The sequence below is a fragment of the Mus caroli genome, chromosome 3 (assembly GCF_900094665.2).
Source record: "Mus caroli chromosome 3, CAROLI_EIJ_v1.1, whole genome shotgun sequence".
In the NCBI taxonomy this organism is placed as follows: domain Eukaryota; kingdom Metazoa; phylum Chordata; class Mammalia; order Rodentia; family Muridae; genus Mus; species Mus caroli.
The window spans coordinates 139,314,583-139,323,921 of NC_034572.1; the positions used below are offsets into that span (position 1 = coordinate 139,314,583).

Below are 9,339 nucleotides of genomic sequence, written 5' to 3' on the forward strand. Positions count from 1 at the left end.
GCAGTTAGACATGGTAGCTGCGGTAGGCATGTAGCTGAGAGCTCACGTCTGAACTGCGAATATGAAGCAGAAGGAGCAGACTGGAAGTGGTTCAAAGCTTTAACTCTTAAAGTTCCCCCCAACCTCACCCCCCACCCCGGGGCACACTTTCTTCAGCAAGGCTAAATCACAAATCTCACTAGGCAGTGCTTGCTACCAGCTGGGAGCCGAGTGTTCAAACACAGGAGCTTCTGTGGACGGTCTCATAAACCGTGTATTGTTACGTGTACTACCCATGAGTGGGATGATGTACCGGTAACACAGCTAAGGTGTTCATACCTGGGCCAATCATTCCAAAGACGCATGCGTAAGAACGGTTTCTGGACCCTGACAAGACGCATGCGTAAGAACGGTTTCTGGTCCTGCTCCAGTGTCTAGGTGCAGCCTTTTGTATGTTGTGCAACTGTTTTGCTCGTTTGTATTCGGTTTGGCAAATGCTCTAGTTTTGTTCTTATAGAAATTGTCCTGTTACTCTAGGTTCTTTGCATTGTCGCGTGAGTTCTAAGAACGGAGTGTTGGAATTCCCACTCAGATGGGATCCCACCTATGAATGAACTGAGCCAAAACCGACATCCTAACGATACAGAACCTTAAGAATTCATGAACACGGCCGATTTTTCCATTCCCTTTGATTGTCCAAGGCTGAACACCTCTAAGCACATAAAACATGAGCGCTTCCCATGTGTCCTACTAATCAATGGCCATCGTCCCTTTCATTAGGGAGATTAGGCACGAAAGGAGTAATGATTCTTACAAATAAGCCAGTAAGCCACATAGAAGAATTTGGGCCCTCGCTGGACTGACTCTAAAACCTGTTTCTTGTTCCCTAGTAGACAGCTCAGTTGCACTAGGGCTCAGGGAAAGCCATCACTTATTTCTGCAAACCTCTCTGAAACTCAGATTGCTTCTGAACAATTGTACATTTTGAATACTTGCTACAAGGATAACAGCTGTAGTAAGAAGACAGTATTAAACTGTGCAGGGACATAGGGGCATCAGAGATTAAATTATTCTTCCAAATTGCACTTGAGAATACAGTGTGCTAATTATATCCTCTGAGTATCTAGTTTGTCTATACATCACACTTGGGATTCAGGCTAATGAACAGAATAAACTTTTTGCACACCATTGCAAAACAAATCTAAAAAAAAAACACTGCACACATAAAAAGACACAGAAGAGGACAGTTCTATTTATAAATTGCCTGTGTGAACTGATCTAGGAGTTGAAAAAAAAGTTTGCAAAATGGTCTGTCTGCTCTGGATACAGTTTGTAGAATACTCCATTAGAAGATTCTACTTATTTTAAAATAAAAAACTATGGTTTTTAGGGGAAAGCTTGCCCACATATTATGCACTTTCTCACATTTGAGAAAGTCACAAGGGTCAGAATATCTGAAATGCAGTAGAGAGACCTCACCCTGGGAAAACTACCGTCTTGATTATGATTGCTATCTTCCCTTCCAAGTAAGTATTCATGTCCCAAGATAATAAAAATAAAACAATAAACTAAAACAAATCTCAAGTGATTGTAATTAAAATTAGCCAAAGTCTTTGCTGGTCCTGATGTGTCGTCGAGCCAATATTAAACGCTTCAAAAGACTTCATGAAGAAAAGGTTTCAGTTTAAAGTCTGCTCCCATGCACTTGCATCAAGGATTTATTTTTACTTTGCGTGTGTAAGTGTTTTGACTTTATGTTTGGATGTGCACCTGAGTGCCTACCTGGTGTCCTCAGAGGTCAGACTCAGGCACCTGGTATCCTGGAACTGGAGTTACAGAGGTTGTAAGCTACTACTGGATTCTAGGAACCAAACTTGGATCCTCTGCTAGAGCAGCACGGACTCCTCCTAATGGCTGAGCCGTTCCTCTAGCCAGGCACTTAAAAATAGCATGTGTGAGTGTGTGTCAGTTCGTGTGAGATGCACCTATGTACGGCCATGCTGGTGCGCACACATGACTGAGAGCCACAGGAGGCCTATGGTGTGCCATTTGGAAGAATTCAGAAAGACAGCGCCTCTCATTGGCTCACCAATTAGACTAGGAATGCTGGCCAATGAACTCAGAGATCCCTCTGACCTACCCCAGAACAGAGATTGTGGGTGTCACACGGACTTTGGGGATTGATTCTGTTCCTTCAGTGTACAAGGCAAGTGCTTTTCTGACTAAGCATCCTTGTAGTCCTGCCTGACACCCTTAGATTTACATTGCATCACAGGACTCCCCAGGGCTCTTTCTGTGCCCGTGTTCTAGTCCAGGGAGAGTCAACAGCATTCATTTCCCATCCTTTGACTGATGGTTCAAGACTATGGATGGATGCCTACGTTTGCTGAGTTCACCTTGTCTGCAAAGGTCAACATGGCAGGCCTGGGAGCCAAGTAAACGCTAGTGGGTGAGCATCAGCGTGTATCTGACATCGAGTTTACCGCTCCATGCCATCCGTTAGAATGGTCTCTGAGTGGTCACCTCACCTGTCGTTTTCCAGCGCAGAGAAAGCCAGTGGGGACGTTCGGTGGAAGCGCAGGGAATGGGCTGCTGGGAGTGTGGGAGAGAAGACAGCAACACTCCTTCAGACGGCGTCCCCTCCCTACCTGTCTCTGAGAACGGGCCGCCCCATAAAGGGCGTGGCAGGGAACCGGAGCCTTGGGGAGGAGGGTCACGAGGCTGGGGCCGGAGGAAGGAGGATGGCTGGAGCCTGTGGGGGCTTGGAGCACAGGGTGACCCTGTGCTGATGTGTCGTGTCCCTCAGCGGCTAGTAGGACCTGAAGCCTCCCCACAGGTCCCCGCTGTTTCCGCCGGTGCCCCCTCGGTGTGACTTGGGCCTCAGGTGAGCCTACCCAGGCGCCGCCCCGGGGCATCAGGTGTCCTCGGAAAGTCGCCTGTTGCGCTCGGGGAGGGAGCTTTGTGTCTCCAGCTGTGGATGGCACAAAGAGGGAGGGTAGGGGACCAGGACATCTGAGCCATGCAGGGCACACAGAGGGGAACGGAGTGCGAGATGCACCGTTTTGGCACAATCGGGGCTCCGCCACGGACCACAGGTCAGTGGGGCGCCTGGTGGGGTGGGAACACTCTGTGTCACCTCGGCAAGGTTTGGAGGTGACCACAGAGTCCTACCTGTCTGTGCCAGTTTAGTTTCCCAGGCTGTGAGAATCCAATGCCGGATGCCACCCCCAGTCCAGAGCGTCCTTTATCTCTGGGAAGCCTGTGATCCCGGAGGCTCACTGGGCTACTTCCCACTAGCGTCTGAGATAACTCTCAATGGCTCTGTGTCTGCTCTAAACTTGGACTCAATCTTTATTACAGGCCCTCAGCCAGAGGTAGAAATGGGGCAGTAGCCTGGGTTCTGCACTTGTCAGACTGACTCCAGTAGCAGACCATACAGACCTTGCTTTCTGGCTAGGAGCCAGCACCATAGAGGTAGTCCCATGGCATGGGAGAAAAAGAGGAAGGAGGCACGCATTGCAGAGAGATGAGCACTGTTCTCGTTCTGTAGGAGCAAAGGCGGAGGTCCCATGTGGGCCTAGTGGGTTGCCTGAAGTTAAAGACTTATCAAATTGTAGAGGGAACTAGGGAGGCGAGAAAGGTGTTGTCTGGTGAGATGGGGCAATGCTGAAGAGGCCGGTTGTGGCCGTTTCTCTCTCCAATTACACCTCCCCTCTCTATCGATACCTTTCTGCAGCTCAACCCAATTTAGCTTCTGGTTGCTTTAAGTAACTGTGTCTGTCTAGGGCCGGCACCCTGACCCCTGAGGTAGACTTCTGCAGAACTCCTTGACTTCAAAGAGCAGCTGTCAATCAATACCTGGTCAGTTCAGTGAGGGAGGCAAATTTCACAGTCAGCCAGGAAATGAGAGCCAGCCCTCTGGAACAACCTGAGCAGCGTTTTGAATAAATTAATGGTGGTTGGCTGTTCTCTCTTTGTTCCTCTAGTTTACGGTTACATAGTGTCTGTCTATCTTGTGTGCTTAAAGTTTAATTTTCCTCTGTAATATAATGGAAAAGGGGTTGTTGGGATTTCAAGTAGTTCACAAACACTTTACTCAGACAAATAAAACACACACTATCTCAACAAATTCGATATTGCAGTTATTCATATCTAGTAAACAACAGAACTTGTTTTTTAAATTGGACGTAGTAGGGTTTCTATTGCTGTGATAAAACACATGACCAAAAGCAACTGGGCAGGAAAGTTTATTTCAGCTTGTAATGTTCAGGTCACAGTCCATCACTAGGAAGTCAGGACAGGGGCACAGGACAGGCACCTGACAAGCCAGGCTCTGAAACAGAAGCCACGAAGAAACAGTGCTTGCTGGCTTGCCCCTTAGGGCTTGCTCAGCTTGCTGTCTTATTCCACTTAAGCCCACCTACCCAGGGATGGCTCCACTACCTACAGTGGGCTGAGCCCTCCCACATTAACCTTAATCAAGGGAAGGCCCTACAAATTTGCCCACAGGTCAACCTTACAGAGGTCTTTTCTTGGTTAAGAGTCCCTCTTCCAAGATGTGTCTAGTTTGTGTCAATTTGACAAAAAACAACCAGCACAAAGTCTCAAACATAGTCTCCTCAAATGCTGTCTAAAATATCCCACTATTTTATGTTAGCCGTGCTGGGGATAGAGACCACAGCTTTGTTCGTGTGAGCCAAGCTCTCTGTTCCTCAGTTATATACCTAGCCTTTCAGGTTCTATTCTTGGAAGAGATAAGACATTGAGCAAACCCCCTGAGAATTAATGGCTTTTCCCACTTTCCTTTATGCCTTTCCCTAAGGAGATTTGAGATGCACTTTGGAACCAGGACCTTTAATGTACGCCATGACAGTTCTATTTGGAAAGAACCCAGTGCATTTTTTACATAGTAACATGTGTTGTGCATTATTTTTTTTTCACTCAGCAGTGGTCTTATTAATCTTTTTATGAATCAGGAATTTAGAATGTCTCTCATGGCTGACTTTTATAGCCCAAATCTACATTTCAGGAATGCTGGGTTTGCCGAGAATGCGGCATTCTATACCAAATGTGTGATTCTGGACTTGGAAAGCTGTAGATACGATTTCTCAGATGTTGTGTAATTGGAGGCTAAATTCTTGTCCCCTTGCTGTTGAGTATAATTCTTTATGAAAACATTAAACTCAGGAGGGCTTTCCTGTGTGTGTGGAAGGACTCTATTGTCTTGGTGAGTGTGGGGTATTCTATTTGAATGGGTTTCCACATTATCAATGCTAGCCTAAGGGAAACTCCTGAATAAGTCCCACTCTCTGGAGAGACTTCTTTCTTAGTCTGAAAAAGCCTACTATTTGGTAAACCCCTTTCAAAGAGGTATTCCAAAGAGTGGGGACACGTGCCTCAAAGGGTGAAATGTATTAGTAGGTATAAGGAAGTTCAAGTGGGGGGGGGTCATTTGGGAACTGGACTGCAGTTGAGAACCTGCCCTCGATGATGTAGCAGAGTCCAGTTCTGGAGGCTCGCTCACACTGCCCCTCGACCTAACAGTGGTATCAGAAAGCATTCCTGACCAGTGAAGGGAGAGGGTGAGGCTGCCTGCTTACACTCTACACAAAGGCCTTACTTGTATTTAGTTGAATGTTTCTTACAGTCTTATGACGATAGATATTATTACCATTTTGCAGGACTGAGGCTCGATGTAGGCCGAGTAAGTCATCCATGTATCAAGATCCAAACTGGTTCTTGGTTCTGTATAAAACCTACTTATTGATTAATAAGTACATGGAAGTTTTTGTTTCTCCCGTGAGAGGGAGTTGAATGACCATATCCACATAAAAATCTGCATATAATTTCAGGGTCTGTTTACTCTCTCAAGTCCTTTCTCAACCTCTCAGGCCTCCGATCTTGGCCGTGACTGTATCTGTTACCCATTGAGCCAGAAAGCACACATGTATTGTATACAGCTGTATGTGTAAACATGTCTTTTTTTTTTTTTTTTTTTTTTTTACTGATTGGAGCAGTCCTTGAATTTACTAACTTTCACCTAGGTGAGAATTCACTTAAGTAGTCGAAACCAGTGAGGAACTGACCCTCTGTCCTAGTCTGTGCCTACCTAGTATGGTATAGGAATACAGGATACCCTATCTATGGACACTGGAGCAGCCATGCAGGATTTCTTGGGCATAGGAACTAACAGCCCCATAAAAGTAGTTTTTATGTCTAGGGAGCACAGCTCGGCCTCGGTCACCTGCAGCGACCTAAGGAGCACTCATAATCTTTCAGGGACTTCCATTCGGGTAAAAACGAGATCCGTAGACCTAAATACAGAAAAAGAATTCTGAGGCGAGTCAACATGAGGTAGAGGCTAGGTTTATTAATGACGTTTAAACACAGTTTTTGAGCGTGAGGGTTAAAAGAGAAAGAGAGGGGACCCAGGAGAAAGAGTAAGACATTCTCATGTGTGGGCATGGACTTCTCAAGAGAGGGTCCTGAGTACCCGCGGAGTGCCTTAGTATTAGCTTCAGGTACCAGCTTGGTGGATTTCAAGTCACATTGCAAAGCGCTGCTAAGAAACTTCTTTTTCTCTCATCTGATAAGGACGATGCTAGATGGCTCCAGCGATATCTTAGATGGAATTATAATCGAATAAAGCAAAACCAACAGCCACCACGGGTTGCCCAGGGGGTTCATAACACGGCCTTTTCCGTTAAGAGGGTTTCCTAGTTAGACTTCTAGAAAGCAGCAGGTTGGAAAGGGAGAAAGGCCTTAAGCAAAGGTTAATTGTGGCTGAATATTTGATTCTCTGCTGGTGAGAGGCTTGAACCGCAGACTCTACTAGCGCGAAACGAAGAGCGCATCACATTCCTTTCTCCTGCCCCTCCCCCACCCACCCTCCCATTCCCCACCTCCCCACTTCCTCCTGTCTTTCTGCTCTACCTCGCGGTCTGTGACCCTTTGTTCAGGCTTCTGAGCCTCTGCAGTAGCAAACACCGCGGGCCTGGGCCTCTCCCAGCTGAGTGGAAGTGTTTGCTTCCCTCCCTAGAGATGGCAAATCCCGAGGTGCTGGTTAGCAGCTGCAGCGCTCGCCAAGATGAAAGCCCCTGCACTTTCCACCCGAGCTCGTCCCCGTCAGAGCAGCTTCTCTTAGAAGACCAGATGAGGCGGAAACTCAAGTTCTTTTTTATGAATCCTTGTGAGAAGTTCTGGGCTCGGGGTAGGAAGCCATGGAAACTTGCCATACAGATTCTGAAAATCGCGATGGTGACTATCCAGGTAAGCATCTTCCCGCAGGAGTTAGGCGGAGCCTCAGCATAACAGAGAAGGCGGCCACTGGTTCGCCAAACAACTTTTAACTGCACCTGTAAGGACAGACAATAAATAAAGATACAAATTTAAACCCTTCTCCCTTCGACTTTGTTTCTTTGTCCTCTCTTTCTTTCTCTTGATTCTTTTTTTAAAAAGTATTTTTTTTTTTTTTTTTTTTGAGACAGGCTCACTATTTAGGCCCAATTGGCCCTGAACTTCTCTGTAGACCAGACAGGCCTTGAATTCACAAGAGACCTCCGTCTTCCCAGTGTTGGTAAAGTGTGTACCACGACACCTGGCTCTTTCTTACTTTTTTATTATGATAATTTTAATGCCATAGTATTTTTCAGGAATAAACATTTTTAGCAGTTGGATCCTCAGGAAGAGTTATCTTTCTTGAGAGTTATCTCCATCTCTCACAGATGTCATCTGATTCCCAACATGAGTTCTTTCTTTTATTCCTAATATGGTGGGCATTTCTTTCTCTAGAAACTGCATGGTGTTTTGCCATAGGCAACTTCTTGGATTCCTTAGACTCTATGATTCCTCCAGCCCCAATCCTGAAAACCGTGGTGCAGAAGATTATGGGGTTGGCAGCAGGGGCCTTGCATTGCCTGTGGAATGTGCTCCTTCGCTTTTGTTAGAAAGGAAAATTTCAATCTGCCTTCCATAACTTATTTACATATTTTTGAGGAATCATGTTTTTGTGAGAGTTGCCCAGGCTGGTGTTGTTTATTATTAAAACATGTTTGGGGCTGGCAAGGTGGCTCTGCTGGTAAAGGGTGCTTGCCACCAAGCCTGGCAACCTGTGTGTGATTTCTAGAACCCACATGGTAGAAGGTATGAGCTGACTTTTGCCAATTGTCCTCTGACCTCCGTACACGTGTGTAATCACAAAGAAAAAAAAAAGGGTAAAAAAAATTTCCTGCTGGTGAGAGGAAGTTATCTCTTGTAAAAAGCAGAAAGGAAAAAAATGAAGACAAGGTTTAGATTTGCATATTTATTTTCCATTCTTGGCGAACACCTGCTATTGAAAGAGAGGGTGTTTTTTGTTTTTGTTTTTTAATATTGAGATTGATAATCTTAATTGCTTACTGGAAACAAGCACTTAGGACTAGCAGACCAAGGCAGTTTCTAGAGTCATCTGAAGTTGGTAGGATTCTTATCTGAACTGGGGTGACCCCTCATCCCAGTACAGCAGTTCATGTCATTGTGACCACCCTCCTACTGGGGAAATCCCAGTCTCTGCCTTACAGAGAGGGACACTGATGCTTACGGGTTTAAAAGGCTGTGTGGCTCATACGTAGTAACATGGAAGCAGGCACAGGTTTTCTTTAATATATCACCAAGAAAACATGCTCGGTTCCCAGTAAATACTTGGCAACTCACACTTGAAATCCTTAATTTCCAGATGATAATGCAATATGTCACAGCACTGAAAAGCTTATGTGTGCCATTTCAATGGTGGAGCCTGTATCAGCTGGGCAAGAATGCTATTTACTTAGAGTATTACCAGGGCACACTTGGGTGGTGGCTGTGTGCCAAGCTCAGCGCTTTATACATGTGTTCACACTCACGTCTTAATTAGACCTGAGCGGTGCATCTCTGCCTCGGGCAGTGAGCAGGCTTAGTGTGCATCCCTGTGGGATACAGGAGACCAGAGCAGAGAAAGTGATGCACACACCCGGAGCCGCACATTCTCAGGCTGGTGTCCTGAATTACTCCTCGTCTTTTAGAGGAATCGTCCGATCTCCCAATAGTTACTCCAGTGGTCCCGAGGAAAGTTAGTCGGTGCTTTAAGCCTTTTGGTAAGAAACTCACAAAAGTGTTTAAGTAAGTGTTTAAAAAGGAACAGATAGTTTGTTTTGGAGATGAGGTCTCAATCTATTGTCAGGGCTTTTTTTGGAAGTCACTATGAAATCACTATGACTGGCTGCTAATTCAGTGCAGTCATACTGCCTTAGACTCCTAAGTGCTGGAATTACAGGTAGGACAGGCAGGAGCCTTCACCGCTCGCTCTCTCTCTCTCTCTCTCTCTCTCTCTCTCTCTCTCTCTCT

At 45.9% G+C, this 9,339-nt stretch overlaps 1 protein-coding gene and 1 pseudogene across 3 annotated transcripts in view; one reads left to right on the forward strand and one right to left on the reverse strand.

Annotated features, from left to right (window-relative positions):
* Positions 1 to 1,379: 1,379 nt before the first annotated feature.
* Positions 1,380 to 1,513, reverse strand: LOC115030811 (annotated as a pseudogene).
* Positions 1,514 to 2,728: 1,215 nt separating this feature from the next.
* Positions 2,729 to 9,339, forward strand: part of Mcoln3 (mucolipin 3) — a 28,214-nt gene continuing 21,603 nt past the window's right edge. Inside the window, exons 1-2 of one of the 3 annotated variants that reach the window (XM_029474888.1) lie at positions 2,729 to 2,863; positions 7,019 to 7,248. In XM_029474888.1, coding sequence (XP_029330748.1) covers positions 7,021 to 7,248 — 228 coding nt within the window. In that variant the 5' untranslated portion in view covers positions 2,729 to 2,863; positions 7,019 to 7,020. Of the gene's footprint in view, positions 2,864 to 3,018; positions 3,075 to 6,714; positions 6,785 to 7,018; positions 7,249 to 9,339 lie in introns of those variants that run through there. The other 2 variants (XM_029474887.1, XM_029474889.1) reach the window with 2 other exon arrangements.